The 27,928-nt window shown below is 37.3% G+C and overlaps 2 protein-coding genes and 1 pseudogene across 2 annotated transcripts; 2 read left to right on the top strand and 1 right to left on the bottom strand.

The window, feature by feature from the left end:
* The first annotated feature begins 1,542 nt into the window (after nt 1-1,542).
* On the top strand, nt 1,543-2,213 carry LOC121810383 (annotated as a pseudogene).
* Nucleotides 2,214-6,296: 4,083 nt separating this feature from the next.
* On the bottom strand, nt 6,297-7,228 carry LOC121741131 (dof zinc finger protein DOF3.4-like). Its single transcript, XM_042133831.1, has one exon. The coding sequence runs from the start codon at nt 6,977-6,979 to the stop codon at nt 6,419-6,421; it is 561 nt and encodes a 186-aa protein (XP_041989765.1). The 5' UTR covers nt 6,980-7,228; the 3' UTR covers nt 6,297-6,418.
* A 4,299-nt stretch (nt 7,229-11,527) lies between these two features.
* LOC121741235 lies at nt 11,528-13,262 on the top strand. Its single transcript, XM_042133946.1, has 3 exons — nt 11,528-12,208; nt 12,330-12,815; nt 13,175-13,262. The coding sequence occupies exons 1-3, from the start codon at nt 11,834-11,836 to the stop codon at nt 13,190-13,192; spliced, it is 879 nt and encodes a 292-aa protein (XP_041989880.1). The 5' UTR covers nt 11,528-11,833; the 3' UTR covers nt 13,193-13,262.
* Nucleotides 13,263-27,928: the final 14,666 nt, after the last annotated feature.

The following is a 27,928-nucleotide window of genomic DNA, read 5'->3' as shown; positions in this document are numbered from 1 at the left end:
GTAGTTGACAATAAAGAAGGGAGATAGCTAAATCTTGAATCTAACTCTCAGCAACTAATTTCCAACTGGAGAATATCACCAAACACCTAGAGTCCATTATGATTAGAGATGCCCACCGGTTCCGGTTCCGGCGGTTAACCGTCGAACCGGAACCGTGGCAATATTCCCGAACCGGAACCGTCGCAATTCGGGTCGCGGTTCGGTTCAGGTTCAAGATATTTCGAACCGGAACCGTCACCGAACCGGCGGTTCGGGACGGTTCGGAACCGGCGGTTAACCGCAGAACCTCCGGTTCGGGTGCGTATATCGAGGCATGGGGGATGGGGCCGGCGGCGACAGCTTTTCAGCAGCAAAACCGGCCGGAACCGCCAGTTTTTCGGCGGTTAACCGTGAAAACCGGCGGTTAACCGCCGGTTCAATGGCTTTCGAGGCGGCGCGGAATACGAGGTGACAATGGCGCAACTTTTGCAGACGGTTCGTTGACCGAACCGACGGTTTTATCCCGGAAACCGGCGGTTCCGGCGGTTCCGGTGGTTTTCCACCAAAACAGCCGGTTTTGTGAAATTTCAAATTTTTTTTTTTTTTTCAAATTTCAAATTCGAATTCTTCCATTTTCCCCCTCATTTTTATCTATAAATACCCCCCTCTATCCTCATTTACATTTACCCCACTCTTGTGTTAATAAGAGTTTCTCTCTTCAATCTCTCAATTCTCTCTCTTTGTCTCCAATTTCTCATTTGTGCTATTGTGTTTCCATTTAATTACTCAAGTGCTACTCTTATTAAGCATTGTTATACTCAAGTGCTACCCAAGGTAAGAGAACTACGTGGGCTTTGATTCCTCAATAAAATTGTGGATACGTAGACAACTCAACTTAAATTTGAAAAGTTTAACTTTGAAAGTTTAAGTTGATCCCAAGCCCTTTTCAATTTTTCATTTTCCCCCCCATTTCATGTTTTTTTTATTTACCTTCCGAGTCCGACGAGGCGACGACACTTGTAAATTATATTACATTGTTGTATGTTGTTGTATTGTATACTTATGTATTGTAAATTGTAATGTATCGTTGTCCGTTACAACTCAAAATCAATAAAATTTATTTCATTTTCTCCTTATTCGTCTTATTTGTGCTTGAATTATGCATTGTCTTGTTCCGATTCGTTGTATAAAGCCAAATTTCAAATTTAAAAAAAAATAATAATAATTGAACCGCGAAACCGCCGGTTCGAAAACCGGAACCCCCAAAACCGCCGGAAAACCGACGGTTCCGAACCGGAACCGGAACCGCCGGTTTTCGAACCGGAACCGGAACCGTGAAATAGCCTCACGGTCCGGTTCCGGTTCCGCCTCCGCCAAAACCGGAACCGCCGGTTTTCGAACCGTGGGCAACACTAATTATGATTAGGCTGGGGAAATACGGCCAAAAACCGATCAAAGGCTCCCCATATCCCAGGTCATTACTAATACTATCTTAAATTAATTAATCACCTTGTTTGATTGAAATTAGTTAAACTAATTCCATAAATCACTGTTGATTAATTTTCCAGAGGCTATTATAGATGCAGCAGCTCCAAGGGCTGCCCTGCGAGGAAACAGGTGGAGAGAAGCAGCGCCGATCCAAACATGCTAATCGTCACCTACTCCTGCGACCACACCCATCCGCCGCCGTCCTCTCGCAACATCCACCACCGCGATGCGCCAATTTCAATTTCTGAAGAGGAAGATGAATTAGGGGAAAACGAAAAATCGATGGATCTAGGTCATAATCAGTTTCACGAGTTCAATTTAGAGAATAGATTTGGGGAGAATTTGATTTATGGCGGTGAATTTGGTTGGTTACCGATTTCGAGTCGAGATCTGATAGGATTCTCGAGACTCCGATTTTGATGGAGAAGAGAGGGAATACAGAGAGAAAAATGGCGATGATTTTCGGCTTGAGAGGGGAGGAGGAAGAAGAGGATCTGTTCGGGGCTCGGGGAGCTGCCGGAGTGCTCGACTGTGTTCCGCCATGGGATGGAGCAGAGGGAGGCGGAGCTGCGGCGGCGGAGATTGGCGACCACGGGTTGAGGGTGGTTGAATAGTTGAAATCGGAGAGAAATCTCACAGAAATCGCCCAATTCGCCAAACACGAGTTGATAACCCTAATTAAAACATGAAATTATTATTCTACCATTTTATAATTAATTAATCTAAAAATACTTTTTATATGTCAAATTCTAGACCACTCATTTAATAAAATTAAGTGGTTAATATGTATCTCAATTCTCAATTATACTAAAAAATCTCAATTGATCTCGTCCCAAATTATAAGACATATATATATAGATGATTTTAAAATTTTCAAAGTTTGTTTAATGTAATAATTAAAAATGCATCACACTTAGGACTTAGGAGACAAATACTACTCCCACTCAATTTTGGGAATAACAAAATTGTCATACCCTTATTTAAGAATAAGTTTTATTCGGGAATAACTTTGTAGTTTCCAGAATATTTCACACTTGGGATTGTACTGACAATTCAATTATGTAAAAGGTTAATGCTGTGACAACTGACGAACAATTCATAAAATTATGAATACCAATATAACGATAAAACTAATTGAACACGAGAGTAGTAATATATGTGAACCAGAAGTGTTATAATTGTGGAAGAATCTGATTTGTGCGTGTTAGTGTGTGTTTGATCGAAGAAGACGAGTTGGGAGAAACTTGTGAGGAATTTTATTCAAAGCTCTCAACTGAATCACAAAAGAATTACATCACAACTAACTACAACAAACTATATAAATCTGACACAACTAGCGGTCGAATCTAATCGACGGCTAGGATTAGAATGCGGTTTATTAAACGTTGATCCAACGGCTGTTGAACGTTGTCATCTCAGTCAGCTTCCGTTCACAGCTCAATGCAGCTGATTCATCACTTCATCCACAAACTCCACCTTGATGACTCAACAGCAACTCAGCAAATCCTTTTAAGCTTCACCAAATCCATGCATAACTCCAGCTTGGTTCTCGGCAGAGGTTTCGTTAGCATGTCAGTCGGGTTCTCAGCCGTATCAACCTTGAACACCCTTATTTCTCCCTCTTCTATTCGATCCCGAATGAAATGTAAGCGCACGTCAATGTGTTTACTCCGCTCATGATAGACTTGATGTTTTGCCAGACACAATGCATTGTTGTTGTCGCATCCAATACTTATTGAATCTTGAAGCACACCAAAATCTTTCAACATGCCCTTTAGCCATGAACTCTCCTTCACCGCTGAGGTCAAAGACATGAATTCAGCTTCAGTAGTGGACAAAGCAACCACTGATTGAAGGCTACTTTTCCAACTTATGACTGAACCATATAGAGTGAATAGGTATCCAGACTGAGATCTCCTCGTATCCAAGTTTCCAGCAAAATCAGAGTCACTCCATCCCATAAGAGCATCTCCCTCATGTTTACTTCCTCCATCAAATAAGATCCCAATATCAGTAGCTCCCTTCAAGTATCTCATTAGCCATTTCAAAGCACACCAATGTTCTTTCCCATAACTAGTCATATATCTACTAGTTACTGATATGGTATCTATGTTTATGTGATTGCGCAATCAATTTTATGAAATGAAAGGAATTTAGTGACTCGGGGCTTTTTAAATAAAAACCCCGTGTTCACTCAACTATGGTTGACAAATTAAATAAAACTGTTTTTGGCACTGTGCTCACTGAGTATATCACGTACTCAGCCCTGCATGTTTCTTTTCCAACGTGCAAGTTGAACGTGATTGAGGCGACGAGGGTGTTGGGAAGAGGCCGTTAATAAGTAGTTAAGTAGCCCAAAGTAGTATGTCTTCATACATACTATTTTGTCTTGGAACCTTCCGCTGCATTTAAATGTTGTTCTCGGAAAACTATGAATTTGGTTTCGATACTCTGATTATGACTTGACTTTGTACCCATTCGCCTTCGAGACTATTCCCTCGAGTTAATTATTTCTTTTATGATGAGTTCATGATTGATGAGATTATTTTAGTTGCGAAATAGCTACGCTCACTAGTACTAGGGAGTTGTGGTCGTGACAAGCACAACACCGACATCCGTGCTCTTCCCCAAGGACAAGCTCAAGGGTCCCACCATTCTGTTATTCAATTTAAATAAAAACATTTCCACAAAATTAAAATGCATTAAAAATATCCAGAATACTATTACAAATTACAAAAAAATTAAAAATTACATAATTAAAATCCTAAAAATTAAAAAGTACATAATTAAAATCCTAAAAAATACATAATTAAATTCATAAAATTAAAAAAACCACTACTCGTGGCCGAATTTCGCCCAAATGTGTTTGATTAGGTCTTCTTATAGCTCAATCTGGGCTCGGGTATCGCGCATTGTGTTCCTTGTTTCGATCCTCTCGCCCACCGTCGTATGCACACCTCGACGTGGGGGAGACCTCGTGGTTGAGCTTCCGGCTTCATCCTCGTCGTAAAAGCTAGCCGCCATCGGTCCTTCGTCAGCTATAATCATGTTGTGCAAGATAATACACGTGTACATGATGTCGGCGATATTTTTCACGTACCACAGCCGAGACGGGGCCTTCACAGTGTTGAATCGGAAACCGTGGCTGGTCGGAAAAATGGTCGGCAACGAGCCTTTCGTTGGCTCCCTCCCGGTCACGATGGATGTAGCGGTGAGTTGATCTAGTTGGTCGAGGAGGAGGGGCGGGGGTATTCGCGGTGACATAGGCTTCATAGGCGGCACGATATTATTCATAGTATTCTTGTTTTTCGCGCTCTGCTTCCACAATGAGATTGGTGAAATTCATTTGAGAGGGTTTGAGTGAGAGAGGAAGATGTAGATAAGTTGTATGAAAAAATATGAATGAGAGATGATTTGATGTGAAAAATGGATGATAAATGTGTGTATTTATAGATGATTTTGGGAATAAAAAAATAATAAAATAATAAAAAAATTCCAGAAAAAGGGTAAAAAAACGGCAATATTTTTGGGAATCTGAATTTTTTTATTTTTGGTATTATTTTCGATTTAAAAAAAAATCAACGGAAATGCCGTTAGCCAATCAGAACGCGCTACGTCATCTGCTCGCTGGCACGGATGTGCTCAATGCATCGAGCAGCGCCGCGCCAGCGGTGAGCAGGCACGAACGGACGGGTGTCCATTCACCGCTGTGGATGCTCTTAGAAAGAATAAAGAAAGTAGCCAGTGACAAAGAAAGTTGTCTAGTACCTTTGATTCATGAATGATAAAATTAAAAAGTAGTAACTGATCACAAAATGAATATCCTACTTAATATAATTAAATGAGATATCATTGTTCTCTTTTACATTTCCAGAATGTATATTAACAAAGGAAAAGGAAAAGGAAAAGGAAAAGGAAATCTAATTCCCCTCCTGACTGTAGTGTAGTGTCGTCTTTTGGCCTTTCCTATCTCACATAAAAATATAAAAAAATAAATAGAATAAAGTTGAGTGAAGTGTCGTACTTGTGATCAATTGGAAACTCACACTTATCGACTGCAAATGGAAACAGAATAGATTAGCATTTTTTTTCTTTGAGAATAACACACTTGAATTTGGGTGGCTATGTTTAATTAGGAGCCGCCTTCTGCGTTTTTCATATATGACTAAATAGCATCCTCTTCATTTAATTAGGAGTACCTATTTATTTTATATTCTGTTGGTTTCCTATGCTCTTAAACTTAATGCAACTGACAACGACTTTCTTTATTCTCTTGCAAAATTAAATTTTCCCCCTATTTAGCCTTCAAATTATTGAATACAACGTTGGGACAACAAATCAAAATTAAATACCGCCTGTAATATTTATGATTCAACATATTAATCAACTAATCCTACTTATCCACTAACATTATGATTGGTATTTTATTATTACGTTACTAAACTATCCCGGCCAACACTTCATATTTTAGCTTTATGAATTATGAGAATTTCTTGTACCGTGTATTTGAGGATACAAGAAATACTATAATACAAATACTTCTTCGCTTTGGCAATAAGAATTTTATTGTAGGACAGTGCATTATTTAAGTAAATTCTTCCAACTACTTGCATCGATTTAGTAATTATACTCCTATTTTTATTTATCAGGAAATTTATACTAAATTCTTCCAACTACTTGCATCGATCTAGTGAATAATTTGGGACAAATATAACTTGATGCGTGACATAATATACTGAAGTGCTAACATTTACGAAAATTTGACATTATGTAAATTAGTACAGTAAAATAAAGTTAAACTAAAAGAGATATGGGCCATCACATTTTCGTAATAGTAAATAAAATTTAAAGCCAAAGAAACATCTTATGTTGCCTAAAAAGTAAAACTGATGATAATTTAACTGAAGTGCTAATCTTGATGATAAATAAATCAATTACAGTAGGAGTATGTTTATTTGAAAAAACTAGCAGGAGTGGAAATAGCAAGATCAGGAAAAGCAAAAGAGTCTCCACCAACAAAACCACTGTCTCCACTCTCCAGCTGCCACGTGTGCCATGCCACGCTGGTGTGACCTCCACCGTCGACAACCGCAGCAAACGGCCAACTCGGCCTTCCGGGCCCAAACCCGACCTCATCAAGCCCAACGCCAAGCGCAAACGGCATAGCGCCGCCGTGGCTAGCGGCGAGAAGCTGGGAAGCGGCGGCAGCAGGAAGGTGGAGGAAGTCGCGATGATGATAACCGGGAGAGAAAACGGGTGTGGGAGTGTAGGAGGAGGTTCGGGAGCGCTTGCGGGTGCCGCCGCCGACGGGGATGTCGCGGAGGGTGCCGCCGTGAGTCCAGTAGCGTCGGCAGGCCTTGCAGAAGTGGCGCGGCTGCGAGAAGTTATAGTTGTTGTAGTAGCAGAACTTGGTGTTTGTGGAGTCGCACCGCGGGCATGGGAGCTGCTCCGGCTCCTGCGCCGGCTCTTGCCCTGACTTTGTCGCCTTCTTCTCGCTTGCGCCTGTGGCCATCTCAATTTTCAACTCTCTCAACCTCAAAGGAGGAATAAGTATATATGCAACTGAAAATCTGGATTCAGATTTTATTGTGTGAAGAGAGAGAGAGAGAAGAGAGTGTTGTGAGAGTGAAGAGCAGCTTTTGCAGAGGTTTTTATTAAGCAGAAAACATATTTGCAGAATATATAGGCTTTTCTGTATACATATATATACATGGAACAACTAATGAGTTCAAAACACTTGTCTTGTACACACACATTTCATACTAGCATAATAAATTTATAATCAATCTACAAATTTTTCTGTTTTATAGTATGTATTTTAGCTCTAAGAATTGAGGCATATAATAGAATGACATTATGCAACGGTCCTATAAAAAACGTAAACACTATATAGCTGTTGCATGGAGTATGTTTTACTAGCATTTATTGTCTACGCGCGCAGTTTAGGAATATACATATAGGTAGCTAGTAAAATAAAGACAAGCTAGGAATGGAGTAATAATATAGCACAAAGAGCCATTTATCTTGCATTAAAATTATAGTACTCGCTTCGCGGTGTGATGGATATTATAGGATGCATCGAAATAACAATGATAAAATATATATGCCCATGCATCTAGCGTGGGGGTGCAAATATTGGATTGCTCCTCATTCTGTGAGGGCCCACTGGTTCTCTACATTCATTTGTCTCAGGTTCCAATTTACGAATTGGAAACAATATTATTTGAAGATAAAAATATGTAGAAGATGTAGAGATGAGTGTTGGGGATGAAACCTTAGCTATTTCTATATGTTTTTAGGGTTAGATCAACAAACAATATTATTTGTGACGTTGAAAGCAAAGATGTGTAGTTTGTTTCAAGGTTAACTGGTGTGGATTCAAGAGAGCAGTATGAACATCTCCATCTCCAGAGGAAGGTGACATTTGAACATTATTTAATCAATTCATAGTTTATTAATAGCCAACATAAGTAAAACTAATGACAAAACAGAAATTTGTTAGTTGTGTATATTTAGAAAACATTGCATGCCTAAAGAAGTGGATGCAGTGACTGACAGTGCAGTTCTGTAGTGTGTCGGCCCAGGCTTCTATCTCTCTCCTGCTGAATTTGGTCTCTCCAATTCCATCCACTCATTTTCAATACTAACAGACACTGCCACTACTTGCATGCTCTATCCTCTTTCTCTGTCCCTAGACACACACTATGTGTATGTGTATGTGTATGTGTATGTGTATGTGTATGTGTATGTGTATGTGTATGTGTATGTGTATGTGTATGTGTATGTGTATGTGTATGTGTATGTGTATGTGTCATACTTATATTTTTCTGCCCGTTGCATACATACATACATACATACATATACATGAGTTTGTAAGGTTTATCCACAATTTTAGGATATGACATACATCCAAATGCTGTAACATTTAATGTTTTGGTGCAGTAGCTCATGTCAAATTGTAATGTTTGTGAGTTGGTGGGTGGGTGTCAGTTTCCTAGTTTAAAAATAAAATAAAATAAAATAAAATAAAATAAAGGGAAACAAACTCCTTTTTCCTTTTGGCTTATAGTACTAGGAAGAATATTACGATCTTCACAATCCATGTCAGAATATCATTTCTCAATCTCGGTACAAATACAATTACAACCTTTTGTTTCTCCAAAAAAATATTTATACTCCATATAAATGTATTCATCTAGGATCATTACCTTATACTATAAAAACTAAGAACTATTATGGGCCTTTATCAAATAAATTTTTTTCAACCCATATGATTTTTTCATAAAACTTTGTCAAATAACAATTTATAGTAGTATAAAATAATATTGCAACATTTGCAATCAAACAGTAACATTTAATTAGTGAAATGATTGAGATTGGTAATACTATTTAACAGCATCAATAATTTAATTTGTTTGGCAAAATCAAATATACGAGGGAAAAGTTAATTTATACTTTATGGTCATAAAAGCACTGCAAATTAATATAATAATACTAATATGCGATAATATATATACGGGGATTTTCATTTTTTTCAAGATTTTAAAAAGAGTGGTCAAATTATTGGGTCGGCCCATGGAGCTGAGTTTCTCTTTTTAAATATTGACCTAGGTCAGACCCACTTGATAAATGGATTGGGCTGGGCTGGGCTGCATAAAAACTGTTCTTTTCATTTATAACCAATATGGCTCTCGTTAAAGTACGAAATTGCTTTGCCAAGGTCGCCATACATAATTTTGTTTTTATTTATGATTAATTTAAATTATTAATCGAAGATGATAGAGGCGAGTGATGAGACAATAGGTCGATATTTTATCATAAACTTCTTTACTATGTCACTCGGATCCATTTAGAAAAGTTTTTACACCCAGCAAAAGTGTAACAGAAAGAGATAAAATTAAGTCTTGCATAGCTGTAAGTAGGCATGCACAAACCGGCCCGCCGGTTAACCGCCGGTTCGGGCCCGCCGGTTCATGAACCGGAACCGGGCCCGGAACCGGCGGTTTGAACCGGCAGGCGGGTTGAAGGGTCGGAAGGGCCGGTTCAGGTTCGGCAATATATTGAACCGTGAACCGGCGGTTCGGCGGTTCGAACTGCCGGTTCAAAGGATCGAACAGTGTTTCGTAGGTTAGGGGTTCGTAGGGTTCGCGTAGGGGTTTAGGATAGCCGTTGGAACCGGTGGTTTGCGGGGTAAACCGCCGGGTTGAGTGGTTAATCGGCGGTTTGTCGGGGTAAACCGGCGGTTCGGGAGCCGGTTTCCGACGGTTCCGGTAACTTTTCAGAGGCTAGGTCGTAGGGTCAGTGTTTAGGCCTGCAAAACCGGTCATAAACCGCCGGTTTTCGGTCAGACGAAACTCAACATTTAAAGTTGAATTGCTAAATGTGTCCTTAATTTAGTTATGTAGAAAGATCTTCTTCGCCGGTTAAGAGTATATATATGATACACTTATTCGTTTAAGAACTTCAACGTCGTTTCTTGTCATTTGTAATTAGTTCTTCACTAGTAGTCTCATTTGTATTTAAATTTTGTTTAAGACTTCAAGACCGCCATATGTTTTCAATTTGTAATTGTTGTAACTTGTAACGTGTAATTTGTAAACATGCAATTTCAATAAAATTGCAACTTTAGCCGTATTTTTTTCAATTTTATTTACTCACATTTCATACAAAAACAAACTTGAAAAGTGTAATGTAATTTGATTAAAATTGAAAAGTTGAAAAATGCAAAAAAAAAAAAAAAATTCGTCGAACCGGCTCGGAACCGGCGGTTTTGAACCGCCGCGTAAACCGCCGGTTTTTTGAACCGGAACCGGAACCGCCGGGAGCTAGGCAGGCCGGTTCAGGTTCATGGATTTCTCGACCCTTGACCCGCCGGTTCGGGCCCGGAACCGGCGGTTCCCGACCCTTGTGCATGCCTAGTTGTAAGCTATGTATGTTCATTGCAAAAAAGAAAAGAAAAGAAAACCAGTGCAATCATAAAAAATATGACATGTATTTAATATAGGAATGATGATTTCATCATAAAGTAATAAACAATATGTATGTGAATCTGAATCATCTACTACCACTTAACTATAAACAATAAAGAAGGGAAAGAAATACTATGTTGCAATTCGTTGTTAGCATGCACACCCATAATTAGTGCAATATTGGAAGTGGAAAAGTAGTATAGTAGTAGTACTATCTTCCAATTAAGCTGAAGTAGTTTGACTTCTACATCACTAACCTTGTTTCAACATGAAGACAACTCTCTGCTTTAATTGGTTAATTCTAATCATTCTCACTATTATAAAATACTATATTTTTATAATAGTATGAGTCATACTTAACTTTTACTTTAAAAATTGAAGTTAATTATACGAGTTAACTTTGGATTTCTCAATCCCAATAATTAATTAACTAATAAAGGGAAATTAAATAAAAAATTATACTACTACATCTTAATTGGATGGAATAAATGTCAATTAATAATTATAATTATACTAAAGCATAGAAAATTGATATCTAATGAATGCGATGATAATCCGATATTAGAAACTTGTGACATTATTAAAAAAATATTGAAATTTATTACTCTCTCCATCCTAAAAAAATAGATTAGTTTTTACAATTTTGAGGCGTCTCCCAAAACTCAATCAAGTCTAATATAAAAAGTTTTTAACTAATTACATACCACTAACAATATGAACCTCACAATCCACTAACATTACTTAATTTCACTACATTTCTCCCTCTCTCTTATTTTTTTTATCATCTCTTTAAAATTTAATGAGTATTAGATGTAAAATGAAGTTGGACAGGTGTTATCCTCACACATTCATTATTGATTAGAAATTAAAGATGTGTAAACAATGAATGATATAAACGATAGGCTTGGTTGGCATCGGCATATGCATATATTGGTTTATAATTTGACAAGTGCACCGTAGCTAAGTATATATATGTCACATGGCCTATCAATAATCTTTGATTGTTTCACACTTCAACTCAATATATATACAAACACATAGTGCACTCCGAAATTGCATAGAAAAATATGAAATCAAGAGTGATAGGGCAATGCAGCACGCTAGTGATAATATTCCTGATTCCACACCTAATCAACATTTCATGCATAAACAAACAGCTCAATTTCTACAAATCCTCATCGCCAGAAATTCCGACTCCCACTAATCTGAGCCACCTGCTCTTCGGGATACTGGGGTCGGAAAAGGCGTCGCACCAGCGCAAGGCCTACACAGAGTCGTGGTGGCGGACAGGGGCTACCCGAGGCGGATTCTTCCTAGACAAGCCCCCAACAGGGCCGTGGTCGCCTTCTCTCCCGCCTTACAGATGACCTGAGCGGACTGCTGAAGAAGCCCAGAGGATGGTGCACGGGATCTTGGAGCTGATGAGGGATTTTGGGGAGCAGGAATTCAGGTGGGTGGTAATGGGAGACGATGACACCATTTTTTTGGTAGATAATATAGTCGATGTGGTGGCAAAGCTGGATCACACCAAATATTTCTATCTTGGGGGGCAATCGGAGTTTATATTGTCGGGTCATTGGTTCTCTTTCGACGAGGCATTTGGTGGAGCTGGGATCATCATGAGCTATCCTGTTGCCAAAGCTTTGGCTGAGGATATGGATATGGATAACTGTCTCAACAGATATGCTTACTTGTTTTCTTCTGACAATACAACTAAAAACTGTATTGCTGATATTGGCGCCAATCTCTCTCCCCAGCTCGGGAATCACCAGGTCACCCCAGTCAATTTTACCGTTTGTTATCAATTGTACATTAAAACCTGTTTTACAGATTGATATACATGACGATATATCCGGTCTGCTATCATCTCACCCCCTTACCCCGTTGCTTTAGCTCCACCACTTGGACGTGGTTGAGCCAATATTTCCATCCAAGGACCGTTTCGAGTCAACGCGCCACCTCATGACGGCGGCAGCAGCCGACCAGTCGAGGATGCTGCAGCAAATCATATGCCACCGAAGGCAAAGCAACTGGACGATCTCTATTGCTTGGGGTTATTCAGCACAAATATACGAAAGTATCTTCCCGCGCAGCTACCTGCGGATGCCCCTCGAAACGTGGTTTAAGCGTAGCTGCGGATGCCCCTCGAAACGTGGTTTAAGCGTCCCGACATACGCCTCCCTTATTACAGGTTCGACACCAGGGCACCCTCCTTGTGAAGCCCCGCACAATTTCTTTTTCGAGACGGTCGACAAATCGGATGAGGTTATCACTACATATGCTCGAGCATGGCCCCCCCATCTGCCACCGTGTTTCTCTCATTCCGCGGATGGTATTAATATCATTCAAGTGTATTCACCCGCCACTACGCGGTATCAGGTAGTATTTATTGATCCTCTTTAAAAAATACATATATGCATGCATGATTAATCACGCAACATTACATAGTAACTCGTACTCCCTCCGTCCCTCTGTAGTAGAGACATTTCTTTTCGTCACGAAATTGAAGAAAAATTGTTTTAAATGAGTTAAGTAAAAAGAGAATAAAATAGAAAGAAAAAAGGTAAAGAGATGAATAATGAGTAAAGTAAGAGATAGTAAAGTACTTTTTGTCAAAAAAAGAAATGACTCAGCTACAGTGGGACAAAAAGGAATACGACTCAGCCACATAGAGACGGAGGGAGTATTTGTTTGTTTTATTTGACCTAAAATGCTAATTAAGTTATTTTTTTTCTCAGATGGATCGATGTGAGTGAGTAGACATCACCAAACCGAACCGGCCCGGCTGAACCGGCCCGGAACCGTCACCGGCGGTTCCGAACCGGAACCGAAACCGGAACCGTCAGCGGCGGTTCCGAACCGTGACCGGAACCGGCGGTTCCGACGGGCCGGTTCAGGTTCATGAAATTTGCGAACCGTAACCGGCGGTTCCGAACCGCCGGTTTTCACCGGAACCGGCGGTTCCGAACCGGCGGTTCGCCGGTTCCGACACCTTTTCAGGCTACCACCGGCCTAGACGTAGCCTTTTCAGAAACCGGGTCAGAAACCGCCGGTTTTTGCCAGAAAACCGTTGACGAAACCGGCGGTTTCTGACCAAAAACCGGCGGTTCAACGAGTAAACCGGCGGTTCCGGCGGTAAACCGGCGGTTCCGCCGGATTTCAAAAATTTGAAATTTTTTCTTTTTTTTTTCTTTTTTTAATCACATTTTTCCCCTATAAATACCCCCTCATCTTCATTTTCTACTTACCCCATTCTTGTGTTGATAAGAATTTCTCTCTCAATCTCAATTTCTCTATTCTCCATCCTCTTTCTCTCAAGTTGTTTACGTTATTTGCGCTCATAATTTACTCACGTTGTTCTTGTTTACGTTAATATCACATAAACACTACTCTATATTCTCTACTTCCAATTTCCATAATATCATGTCTTCATCTCGTCGTGGTGGTGATCGGGGCAAGGGAATTGCCCAAGATCAAAGTGACTCTCGTCGTCGTCGTGCCCCTTCTAGAGCACAAGTTGCGGAGGAGGTGGGAAGGCGAGCCGCTCTTCGATTACAAGTAAGTTCTAAACTTCTAAATTAAATGTTTTACTATGTTAATATGTTATAATAAGTTTTAATATGTTAGTAGTTTTTTAATATGTTTTATTATGTTATATGATATAAGTTTTAATATGTTAGTAAGTTTTAATATGTTATATGATAAGTCTTTAATTTGAGAGCACCATTTGGTATACTTGCTCGGAAAAAGATTATGTGCGGACTACCGCCTTTTCTTATATCCAATTGGCGGACCTATACGCCTTCAGCAGCGGAGAAAGGACGGCACATTCGGTAAGTGAGTTAGATTTATATTTAGACTCACACTTTTCATTCAATGAGGAAGAAGGAGGTCCCGTTCCCCAACAAATCGACGTCCTAGATTGGTGGTCTTCACACGAGAAAGATTTTCCCATCCTTGCATCAATGGCCAAGGAAATCTTTTCGGTTCCGGCTTCCACTGTCGCCGTCGAGTCCGCCTTTAGTGTTGGAGGCAACGTCTTGGACGACCGAAGAAGTAGGCTCACCGGACAAAACATGGAAGCCACCATGTTACTTGATGATTGGTGCTCCGCCGAAATTAGAGACCAAGAACCGGATTGGGACAAACTAGTAGTACAACCCGACCAAGACTACTTCCCCAACGAAGAAGAGTAGGCGCCAATACTTCCGATCAAGCCAAATAGGTAAGCAAGGTAAGAGAACTACGTGGACTTTGATTCCAAAATGCAATTGAGCATTGAGGATACGTAGGCATCTCAACTTATATTTCAACTTAAATTTTAAATTTAAGTTTAAATTTAAGTTGAGCTCAAGTCCTTTTCCTTTATTTCTTTTTTCTCCCCTTTATTTCGAATATGTAATTTTGTAAATTGTAATGAAGACTTTAAGTCTTTTGTAATTTATAATTTTGAAGTTGTAATTTCTAATTTTTATGTTGTAATTTGTAAATTTTAACTTGTAATTTATAATTTTAAAGTTGTAATTTGTAATTTTGAAGTTGTAATTTGTATCAATAAAATTACATTTGTACATCGCTTCATTCTAATGTTATTTACGCAAGTTTTTTTACATTTTAAACTTGAATTACAATTTACAAAATGCAAAAAAAAAAAAAAAATCAAAACGAACCGCCGAACCGGCCGAACCGGCCCGGAACCGGCCAATCACCGGCGGTTCCACGGTTCACTTGAACCGGCGGTTCCACGGTTCACGAACCGGAACCGCCACACCTTGGCCGGGCCGGTTCAGGTTCATCAATTTATTGAACCGGAACCGGCGGTTCCGGAACCGTGGTGACGTCTATGAGTGAGTGTTGTGACATCATCGATACTGACAATCAAATGGAAAAAGTCAGACTCAGGGAATGCATGGATGATGAAATAATTACTTGAATAAATTTGCAAGAACGTATGTAGGAATATTTATGGGATAGGATGTTCAGTGGATTTTGGATATGATATATGACAAGCCAAATTAAGTTGCCCTTTATTTTTGATAGATTGTTAATTAACGAATATCATGATGAATAATCTCTTTTCGCTCAATTTGGGAACTTGAAACTCTAAATTATATGTATTTATGTTCGGATCATGAAATTAAAACTCACAATATATTCTCGAATGGATATTCTTATAAGATAATGAAGCATAGTCACCCCCTTCAACGAAATTGGATCATCTTAGCGTCAAATTAATGGTTGTATAAATTTATTGTTTTACTTTTTCACAAATATTCAAGCTCTTTAAATAGTAATTATAAATATTAAAGTTAATTAAGTAAATTTATAAGTACTTTGTTTGAATATACATATATTATTATTCTAACTAATTAAATAATTTTTTTATCATAATTCAATCTCTTCTTATCTCATTGTATTATATTTACTTATAATATTGTCAAAATCAGCACAATATAAAGTAGGAAAAGATTGTGACAGAATTTCAATCTTAGATAAAAGTAACTTCACCGTTAAGCTCGAAATCATTGGATCAGCCGATCAAATATTTCTCCTCTCGTGTTATGTTGACCTTTTAGTAGCTAATGATTGAAGCAACATAAATTTTTAACTCAATCAATCACTTAATTAATTAGTAAATATTAGTAAATATAAAAATATGACGATGATAAATATGGATAGTGAAGAGAAAGTTACACCAACATGTTGCAATTTTCCAAAGCAAAAATTGCTATAATTGATGCATTGGAATACAAAAAATAGTACTCCATATTTGGTGTATCTTCCATTTAAACTAAAGTAGTTTGACTTCTGCAGTACTTAACATCTTCTTAAGCAATATCCTTATTCGCAACACGAAATTATGAGTATAAAACCAACACGCAAATACTAAAAAAAACAGTAAATTTACCAATGGAAAATGTATAAAACTAACACGAAAATACTAAAAAAACAGTAAATTTACCAATGGAAAATGTATAAAACTAACAAAAAAATACTGTACAAAATACAGTAAATTTACCGAGGAATTTTCCATCGTTATCACTGTTTAACGACGGATTACTATTATTGGCGGATTACCAGCGAAAAATTATATATGATATAAATTCACACAAAACATCTTCTCGTATTTAATACACTATGATATCAGAAAAATCACAAAAATTGTCATATTATGACAGATCGACGATATTACCCTTTTATTGATATTTTATCTACTTCCTCCATTTCATAGTAGTAGATTCATTTTGCCGTTTTGGTTCGTCCCATAGTAGTGGAATCGTTTACATTTTTAGTAAAAATCAATAGATTTTTGTCACTTACTTTACTCTCTCTTATTTTATTCTTTCTTCATCTCTCTACCTTTTTCATTTCCTACTTTATTCTTCCTTTATTTAACTCACTTAACACAATTTTTCTTAAATTGTGTGCCGAAAAGAAACGTCTCCACTATCGCGGAACGAAGGGAGTACTATTTATTGAAGCTTGTGAGATTTATCTCATCTACTCATTTTAACATCTAATGGTGTAGGATGGGTCTTAGTTTTAGATTGAAATACTATAAGCATTTTAACATGACCCTTGTATAGATATACTATATCTGAGCCAATATAAAAAATCTTGTTGTTGTTATCTCCCTCTCATGCTTTATTTCGTTCTGTTTTGCAATTGAGGGCAAACTCGTCTTTTCTCTCTCTTCCCCTCCGCACATCTATTTTATTGTATAATTCTGTAATTATTTTGTTGGGAAAATAGCCATTTAAATCACCAAGTTTGGTCAAAATATGGTCTATCCCACAAAGTTTGAAATTCGCTAATTAAATTACGAAGTTTCATTTTTTCTAAGTTTATCCCATGAGCCGAATTTTAGGTGGAATCTTGATGTGTGGGTTTATATGACTATTTACCATATCTTATATATCTATATATAAAACCTCTACTAAGCAATTATCAAAGCACGAAATCCTTTTGCCAATGTCACAATACGTAATTATGTTTATGATTAAATTAATTATTAATCGAAGATGATAGATGTGAGTGATAAGACAATAGGTCGATATTTTATCATAAACTTCTTTACTATATTATATATGTCACACGCATCCATTTTAAAAAGTTTTTACACTAGCAAAAGTGTAAGAGAGAGAGATAAAAGTCTTGCTTAGATATAGTGTATGTATGTTTATTGAAAAAAAAACCAATGCAATCATAAAAAATAAGACATGTATTTATTACAGGAATGATGATTTCATTATAAAGTACTAGGAGTAATAATTAGAGATTAAAAAACTCATACATCCTTCATGGCCTAAAGGGCAAAATGATCATCAGAAACACTTCGTATGTAATTTTTTATTGTCCTTTTTGAAACGTAATTTTTCATATTTCAAAGACCTAAAATGAACAAATCTCATTTTCTAGGGTCTAATTATTAAGTCCACCCTAAATTAAACCAAGACAAATAGACAATTTAGTAGTTAATATCAAGAACATTGAACGAATAACATATTTGCCATAAACTTAAAATTTGTCTGTAAAAATTATAGGTTTGTTGCTTTTGAAGATTTCCTACAATTGAGGACGATTCCGGTGAAAAAGTATAGAGGAGGTTGGGGATGAAGTGAGAGACAATACAGCTGCAGAAGATCAACTGGGCCTATTGGGCTTTACCTCTATTAAACCTGATTATCCAAAGTAGACCAAAACATTTGTACAAATGGATATACCCATCAAAATTAAGTGTTAAATGATTCTGATGAAATGAGTAATAGTGCGGCCTTGAACTGATTCAAGTGGTTTCTAAAACGAGAAGTTGTGATCAAATTTATTAATCTCAGAAAGTAAAATATAGTAAGCATAATGGAATATACTTCAATATGTAGTCCACATTCTTGGATAGATTAATCAAAATAGTGGCACCTTGTAAAAGTGCTGGTTTTGAATTAGCACCACCACCTTTAAAAAAGTGACCAAAGATCATAAAGCAAAAGCACTCACATTAAAGAAAACACAATAATTTCAAATTACTCCTGCATGAGTTGGTATAGTAAAGATTCAAAATTACTCTACGCAGGGACGGAGCCAGGAAGTCTACATAGGTGGGGCAAAAATATACATAGAGATATTTTAATACATTAAGAAGGGGCAAAAATAAGGAAATTTAAAAAAATTTAAAATTAATTATTAAAAATAGCATATATGAATTTTTTTAGGTGGGGCAATTGCCCCTTGTGAATGCCATATAGATCCGTCCCTGACTCTACGCATTTACAAATATATAATTCTCTTGAAGAAAATACTAACTTTACTAATAATGTAAAGATTTTTTTTTTCCTCTTGCAAAAGTGAATGGCAGGAAGTAAATCTGTGTATCTTGGTACCAAATTCATCTAGATTTATTTTCATTTCTACCAATGAAAATCAAACCGAATGGATAGTAGAAAAGGACGAGGTGTGTATTGTATTGGTCTATATCAAAAACATGAAAAGGGACAGCAACCTGATCTCCTAAACAACGTGATTATCACAATTAAGTTGACCAAATATATACATATACATATATTGCCAGCGCATGCAATTAAAAATCAATAGTCTACGCCACAGAAAACAATATCGAAATAATAATAATAATTATTATTATTGTTGTTGCTGCTGCAAATTTCTATGGATTTTGCGTGTTACACCCGGCGCAGTGCGTGGTGGCCCCTTGCACCATGACGTTCAACATCACCAGCCCATGGCTCGACTCGAACTCTCAAGCATTGTAAGGGGTGCCTTGTTATCCGATTCACCTCCCATATTTATAGAGTACTTGTTGGGCTTTGCCAGAAATTTAAAGTGATTTGGATAGGTCTTATTTTAGTAGACTTTGCTTAATTAAATTAGCTCAATTTAATTAAAGTTTATAAGAAATATTAATTAGTATTACTGTCGTGATTAATATTAATTTATTATTTAAATTCATATTACATAATTCATGCTCCTTTTAATTTAATTCACTTTTCGTGTTTAAGATATTCCATGTCCATTAATTAATCGAACTTTAAGATATTCCATGTCCATTAATTAATCGAACTTGCTTGCTTTTAATTAGCTCAATCTAATTACTTTTATTTCAAAAGAGTGCTAAGAGTTTCAGCATGGCCTAATTTATTGTACTGGAATAAATTCCTACTAGCTAGGTTTTTGTAGAATATAAAATTGATCAAAAAATCTGTTGGGGACAATATCAACCTAGGCATAGCTAAAACACAATTTTATAAAGTAACATTACTATTTCTTCTCGTATTTTGATCACCGCTTCCCAAAATAACATTGTATTGCGAAAAATCGGCACTTATAGCGAGTCAAAGTAGCTTATTACTAGGACTGTATGCTCAATGTTACTTATATAGGTTAAGAAATCAATTACCGCTTAGACCTCGTACTTAGTTTAGCCAACAAGAAGTACTTATCTTAACGCGACTCGTTCAATGATACACCACACTCTAGTGTTATCAGTCATCCAAGATATGAAGTGACTTCAGATCAACACTATCAACCTTCGTGATAGGTTGTCCACATCTGTTAAGATTGAGAATAACGATAACTTAATTCTACATGGTCCGGATAGAAAGATCTTCTGTAATCATAAATTGAGAATAAGACTGATAATTATATTATTTATTATTTTCTATGAATATAATCAACAAATAATATATATAAATAATCATACGGTAAATAAATTTCTTCACATAAATGCTTGGAAATTAAATTTTACAAGAAACATGTTTTTCAGTATATATCCTAACAATATCATATAGTAATATCAATAAATTTAATTATTAAACTTTGCTCTTAATTGTAAGAAAATTATACTTTCATTCATTTTTTATCATCTAAATTAAATTTCATTATGGATTTTATTTCTTGAATTAAAGATGCTTAAAAAATCAGCAAAAAAATATTTGAAGTATTTGAATCATTAAATTGACAGATATAAAATTTAAAGATATTTATGATTTATTTTGTATTATGTTGCTTAGCTGCTAAGGATGTGTGATAATTTAGCATTTATAACTAGGGATGTCAATGTAGCCCGCAACCCGTGGGTTGACCCGAATAGCCCGCCAAATTTATAGGGTTAGGACTGGAAATTTCTAGCCCGATAAAATTAAAACCCGATTAGCCTGCACCCGATTAACCCGCGACCCGTTAGGGCTAGACCCGAAAACCCGATGGGTTGGCCCGAAAACCCGATAAAATTTCTATTATTCTATTTTTTACTCATAATTCGACATTTTATTGATTAATTTTATAATATAGATAACTAAAAAAATAACTTTCAATTTTATATTAAATATACAAATTATATATTGAATTTTTATTAATATAATAATTGATAAATAAATTAAAAACTTCAAATTCACTTAAAAAAATATTTAAATTACTACAACATGCATTAACATTTCTTGAAATATCTCAAATATTAGTATTTGATCATGTTTATGATTGCGTTTGACCATATATCTCAAATGTATCATAATTAAATATTTTACATTTTATGAATATAACTAATTTTCATCGTTATTTATTGGATTGATTGCATGTTAATCTTATCGGTAGTAACCCGATTAACCCGCTGGGCTAACCCGAAACCCGAGCTTTTAGGGTTAGGGTTAAACTTTTACAACCCGAAAGAATTCACAGCCCGATTAGCCCGCACCCGATTGACCCGCAACCCGAGTAGGGCCGGCCCGAAACCCGATGGGCCGGCCCGATTGACATCCCTATTTATAACAGAGCGACTAGCACTTTTTCAATATTGTTGGCTCTTTTAATGTCGAAGTTATTTTTTATAACAATAATTTTATATGTAATTCTGGTTTCCATAGCTTATTCTCTAATTATTTCTCTCGTTACTTATATCCTTCACTGTCCCCTACTACCTATTGAAAAATATCACATTGTATTAGTAGTGGCTTGGATCCAAAGTTAAAATATCCATAAGCATGAAGATCGTTTAGACATTAGTTAAATATTTCTCACCAGAAAACATTTTTTAGATGTTATTGATGTATATAACTGAAGTTCGTTTTCGTTCTAAAATAAACTACAATTACTCTGAAAAAATATCAATTATCCTAATATGTTTCACTATAGAGAGTTCATAAAAATAGTCAAATATCAAGAGATATAAAAAAGTAGGATTTGAGAGCATTTGCATCGGTGCTCTTGCCGACGGCAAGAGCACGTCCATGCTCACCGCTGTGAGCTGCTGTGCTCTTGCCGACGGCAGACCCTGCTCGATAGCTAGAGCACCGCCGTGCCGAAGAGCACGCCTACGTAGCGCCTCCTGATTGGCTCGTTTTTATTCCGTTAATTTTTTTAAAAAAATTATAAAAAATCAAAAATGATCCGGAAAAAAGAAAAAAAATCGGATTCCCAAAAATATAGCCGTTTTTTTTACCATTTTTTCAATTTTTTATTTTTTTAAAAAAACTTTTATCCCAAAATCATCTATAAATACCCACATTCATCATCCATTCTTTGCATCAAATTATCTCTCATTTATACTTCGAATTTTTTTATTTTGAATTATGTAATTTTTAATTTTTAGGATTTTAATTATGTATTTTTTAACTTTTTAGTAATTTGTAATAGTATTTCAGATGTTTTTAATGCATTTTAATATTGTGGAAATGTTTTTAGTAATTGAAGTATTTAAATTGAATAATAGAATGATGGGACCTTGAGCATGCTCTTGCGGAATAACATGGATATGGATGTTGTGCTCTTGCGGAAGAGTAGAGAGTAAAAAATGAATAAAATGTGGATCCGAGCTCATATCCATACTCTTGCGGAAGAGCATGGATATGTGGATGCTATGAAACCCCTGGTGACTTGAAACAGATTGCATACAATTTCATTTATAAGGAATCATATTATTGTGGATATCACATTTACTGGAAAGGTAAAATGGGCGTGCATTAAAAAAAGTATGTTATGCTGAACCATTCATTAGATAGAGCACATGCAAATGCAAAAGCAAAATCAGTAAATTGCAATAATTGATCAGTCAGACTGACCAAAATAATTAGCAATCAGCACATCATAAATGTTTAAACACCGATTTGGCACTATTCATATTTCAAAAGTGAAAGAAGACCGACTTGGCAGTTGGCAATATTCATACTTTCAAAAGTTTTAACTTATATACGTATTATTTCCTTAAAAAAAACTTATATACGTATTATTTGTCATATTTATGCAAAATTGAAGGTGTACTAGGATAATTATACTCATCTAATATTTAGAAAGTGTGTAGCATAAATACTTCAATAAGATTCTCAAAGTAGTGTAAATCGTTTTTGAGGGACTTTGATTAAAACAAGATTAATTTTAATACAAAACGCAGGTCAAATCTTGACCACGAGATTTGTCAATATAATGGTTTAAAAAATACTATATCTTATACAGATGTCAATTAGTAAGTTTTTTATGTTATTTAAAAAAATTCGAATTCCAGGTCACATTTACATTATTTTAGATTATCCTTCTATAAGGACCTTAAAATAAACTAATAATGACATACATAATACCTAAAAATGATCTCCGTATTTTTAGTTGTTTGTTATGCAATAAGATTGAGTTTTGCATATATCACAAACTTTGTTTCTGATGTTATAATATCCATATAAGATGTCAATGTATTTAAATTTTAGGATAATTATTACTAAAGTCACGAGCTTTGACCAATTCTAAGTTTTTACAAACTACAAATAATCCTATATTTTAATTATTTCTAATATAATTTTCTAATACTCCACAAAGTATGTTTATCCTAGATTTTTGTATTAATTTACATTTTAAAAAGTTTCTCCTTATAATTAGTTAAATTTGAACCCTTCAAATATAACTTTTTCTAGTTTATAGATTAAAAAAATTTAAAATACATGAGAAATTGAAGGAAAAAAAAGCACATTAAAAAACATACTTCATCTTGCTAATATAGAAAGAGGTCACTTCAGACAACCCCAGAAAGAAATGTTGTCATCTTGAATTGGACGGGATGAAGTAATTTTATGTATAGACTCTGTTAGAAAGGAAAATATGTAAGTAAGGAAAATAGGTAAGCAAGGAAAAAAAATTAATTAGGGAATGAGTATTATGGCAAATCTTGCCAATTTTATGTAACCCTTGGCCTATTTAAAGGAGGCTTACCTATTGTAATTCTCAGAACAAGTTGAATGAATAATACTCATATCTTTCAACATGGTACCAGAGCAAAGGCTCATAACAAAATCATCATAGCCTAATACCTTTCCCGACCAAGAAGGCGGTTATTTTCAACCTGCAACATTTCAGACGATGAAGAGAAACCAAATATGGAGGAGACACGATTAAAGATGAGTAAGAATGTTACTCTAGCCGTTAAACTCAACGGGATGAATTATCCCCTATGGAAACGGCTGATGAGAGTAGCCATCGTGGGAAGACGAGCAAACAGGTATATCACCGGTACACCGCAGCCGCCGGAACCTGGAATGAAGGGGTACACAGAATGGGAGGAAGCCGATATGACAGTGTTCTCATGGATAATTGACAACGTCGAAACAGAAATTGTTGTCGACTTTGCACATCACCAAACCGTGCAAGCTCTGTGGGAGAGCCTACAAACTACATTCGAAAGTACTGCAGATCCATATCTGTTGTACGATCTAGAGGAAAAGGCAGGCAGAATCGTGCAAGGGGAACATGGGCTAGAAACATATTGGCGACATCTCCACGGAATCTAGGTCGAAATTGACCGATGCCAACATCAACCTGTGGATTGCTGCGACAAGGGGATTAGCCAACTTCGAACGTATGTAGCAACAAGACGATTGTTCAAATTTCTAACAGGCTTGAATGCAAGATATGAAGGGATCCGAAGGGATATTCTCAAGGAAACCCAGTTGCCCTCAGCCGAGACCGCATACGGTCTGGTAAAACGAGAAGCTACGCGGTTGAAAATCATGCCGGCAGCAGACATCGATCTCCAGACCGATGCAATCAACGATGGATCATCATCGGGCCAAATCGGACACGGGTTCGCCGTCAGAAACCAGCCACCACCGCGACCAAAACAGCCACCACCACGAACCGCCGCGCAACAGCCCAATCGCCAAGGCGGTTTCAAACCCGACAAATCAAAATTTTGGTTCTCTCATTGCGGAAAACAAAGACATACTCGAGATACATGTTTCCTCCTCGTTGGATTTCCGGAATGGTGGGATGAAAATCCAAAGGCTAAAGCTCGATTAGCCATCGGAGTCGAAGATGGAGGCGGATTATTTCTGCAAGGAGCAGGGAATAGGGAGATGACTAACACCCGTGGGAGAGCAGGAGATACCGGTCCTCAACCGGGTGGAGGCGGCAGGCCCGGCGAGGCAGCCTTCGCGGAGAAGAAAGGAGACGGGTCATATGGAGGTAACGGATTGGGGTTGAGAAACCCCGATCCCCAATTTGATTTTCAGAATAAACCCCAAAGCATGAGTAATTTAATTTCTGGTCCTTACAGTTCAGAATATATGCAATATGACCCGGGAAAATTACAGTTAGGACCCCAGAAAAACTATATTCCACGTTTGACCCCAAAACTGTCTGAAAGTTCCGTCTTAAGCCCAAATCGTTTTGCACCCTTGGAAAATATACCTATTGCATGCATTGCCCAAAGTAAAATTGACCCTAAGGAGAGTGAGTGGATTTTGATTGTGGGGCAACTGATACTATGACCTACGATCTGAAAGATTTTTGTGAATTTAATGGGGCAACTAAAAGCCAAATTCAAACTGCCGATGGAGAGTTGACCGCTGTGGGTGGGAGTGGAACCATTGAAATATCCCCAACCCTGAAGCTTACAAATTGCCTCTATGTGCCCAAATTATCTCATAAACTTATGTCTATCAGCCACGTGACGAAAGAATTAAACTGTACGTTACTAATGCATCCAAATTTCTGTGTATTACATGATATCAGGACGAGGAGGATAATTGGGCGTGGCACTGAGCGTCAAGGTCTTTATTATGTGGATGAGATTACTCAACAAGGTGGCACCGCGATGCTTGCTCACGGATCTGCAAATCGGGAAGCTTGGTTGTGGCACCGCAGATTGGGGCATCCATCATCGGGTTATTTAAAATTGCTTTTTCTAAAGTTTTCCCATTTTAAGGATATTACTTGCGAATCTTGTGTTTTGGCAAAAAACCACAGACAATCTTTTAGATCAAGTGATACTCGTGTTAAGACTATTTTTTCTCTAGTGCATGCCGATGTTTGGGGTCCAGCTCCTATTGTTGGTGATCATGGTTTTAAATATTTTCTCATTTTTGTGGATGACTGCACTAGATTGACTTGGGTATATTTTTTGAAGCATAAATCTGACGTTTTTGAAAAATTTACCCATTTCTTTACAATGATCCAGACACAATTCCAAACCACGATCAAAATTCTTAGATCCGATAATGGTAGGGAGTTTGTTAACAAAGACATGACTGATTTTTTTAAAGAAAAGGGGTTAGTTCATCAAACTACTTGTCCTTACACTCCTGAACAAAATGGTGTAGCTGAACGAAAGAATAGGATAATCCTAGAGGTCACGAGAGCCCTGTTTTTTGACTCAAATGTTCCTAAATTTTTATAGCCCGAAGTTGTTGCCACTGCTGTCTACCTGATTAATCGTTTGCCTACAAAAATTTTGGGTATGAAAACTCCTTTGCAGACTCTCGCATCCCTTACTGATATTCCCACACCTCTCATACTTCCGCTCAAAATCTTTGGTTGTTCCGTTTATGTGCATGTACCGAAACACGAAAGAGGAAAATTTTCTGCATGTGCAATAAAATGTGTTTTTTTGGGGTATGTGGTAAATCAGAAGGGCTATCGATGCTATCACCCGGGGTCTAGGAAGGTTATAACAACCATGAATTGTAATTTTCTAGAAAGTGAATACTTCTATCACACCCAACCTCGGGGTCAGGGGGTAGTGCTGTTCAGGGGGAGTGTGATAAAATTAGACCCCTCAGTTTTCCGATGCCACATCCAAGTATCTCGAACGTGGAACCAACAGAACAAGCTAGTGTCACTGCCGAGTCAGTCACATCTGCTGTAGAGCCTCCTCAACCGCCTACGCCTGAATCAAGTCCTCCTCCAGTGATATCCGAGGTAATTCCTGAAACTAGCTCAGATAATACAGTTATTACTCCTGACACTTTTGGTGTAGACGAGAATGCAGCAATTGATGGTGATACCGGCCGCTATATACTCCCCAACAGAACTACTCGTGGGGTCCCGGCTAAGAGATACAGTCCTGAGAGGATTAGTAGAAGCCGATATTCTATGGCGAATCTGGCTAAAGCAAATCTAACAGAGATGGCTAGGGCGTTTGAAGCAGCACTTTACGAAGAAGAAGAAATCCCATATACGGCCGAGGAGGCTATGAAAATTACTCACTGGCGAGAAGCAATGCTAGTAGAAATGCGGGCTCTGATGAAGAACAATACATGGGAAGTATGTCTTAAACCTGATGGAGTTCGAACTGTGGGATGCAGATGGGTCTTCACTATCAAACGGAGGCCAGATGGGTCGATTGAAAGGTATAAGACGAGACTTGTGGCCAAAGAATACACTCAGACTTATGGAGTTGATTATGCTGAAACATTCTCACAGGTAGCAAAAATGAGTACTATTCGAGTGCTCTTCTCAATAGCGGCAGTCAGGGAATGGCCACTACATCAGTTCGACGTGACAAACGCATTCTTACATGGGGAACTGAAGAAGCCCATTTACATGGAGCCACCACCTGGATTTGTTGGAGATTTCAAAGGAGGAAAGATTTGCAAACTAAAACGAACATTATATGGGCTAAAGCAGTCACCTAGAGCTTGGTTTGGGAGATTCTCTGAGGCAATGAAGAAGTATGGGTATGAACAAAGCAACTCTGATCATACATTATTCTTGAAGAAAAGAGAAGGAAAGATTACATGCCTCATCATCTATGTAGATGACATGATTCTCACGGGAGATGATGAGGAGGAAATAAGCAAGCTAAGGAAGAATTTGTTTGCAGAGTTTGAAATGAAGGACTTGGGATTACTAAAGTACTTTCTGGGTATAGAAGTGCTAAGGTCAAAGAAGGGGATCTTTATCAGTCAGAGGAAATATGTACTTGACTTGTTAACCGAGACAGGACTACTGGACTGTAAGCCAGCAGATACTCCTATGGTTCAGAATCATAGTCTGCGGATAGTTGAAGGAGCTGAAGCCACTCAACGCACGAGATATCAACGTTTAGATGGGAAATTGATATACCTATCCCACACTAGACCCGACATAGCTTATGCAGTTGGAGTAGTTAGTTAGTTTATGCATGCACCTCAAGTAGCTCACTGGGAAGCAACACTGAGGATTGTTCGATATCTGAAAGGGACAGCGAACCATGGGATTCTATTCGAGAATCATAGACATTTAGAGAT

Source organism: Salvia splendens, chromosome 7, assembly GCF_004379255.2.
Source record: "Salvia splendens isolate huo1 chromosome 7, SspV2, whole genome shotgun sequence".
Classification (NCBI taxonomy): domain Eukaryota; kingdom Viridiplantae; phylum Streptophyta; class Magnoliopsida; order Lamiales; family Lamiaceae; genus Salvia; species Salvia splendens.
Note: the sequence above shows the minus strand (reverse complement) of the source record. Positions and strands in the feature narration are given on the sequence as shown.

What these genes read in the sequence shown, in the direction of transcription:
- LOC121741131 (XM_042133831.1), bottom strand. Translation starts at nt 6,979, where the DNA reads ATGGCCACAGGCGCAAGCGAGAAGAAGGCGACAAAGTCAGGGCAAGAG.
- LOC121741235 (XM_042133946.1), top strand. Translation starts at nt 11,834, where the DNA reads ATGGTGCACGGGATCTTGGAGCTGATGAGGGATTTTGGGGAGCAGGAA. An exon ending in CCCAGCTCGGGAATCACCAG is followed by an intron (nt 12,209 to 12,329) that starts GTCACCCCAGTC and finishes CCGTTGCTTTAG; the next exon opens with CTCCACCACTTGGACGTGGT.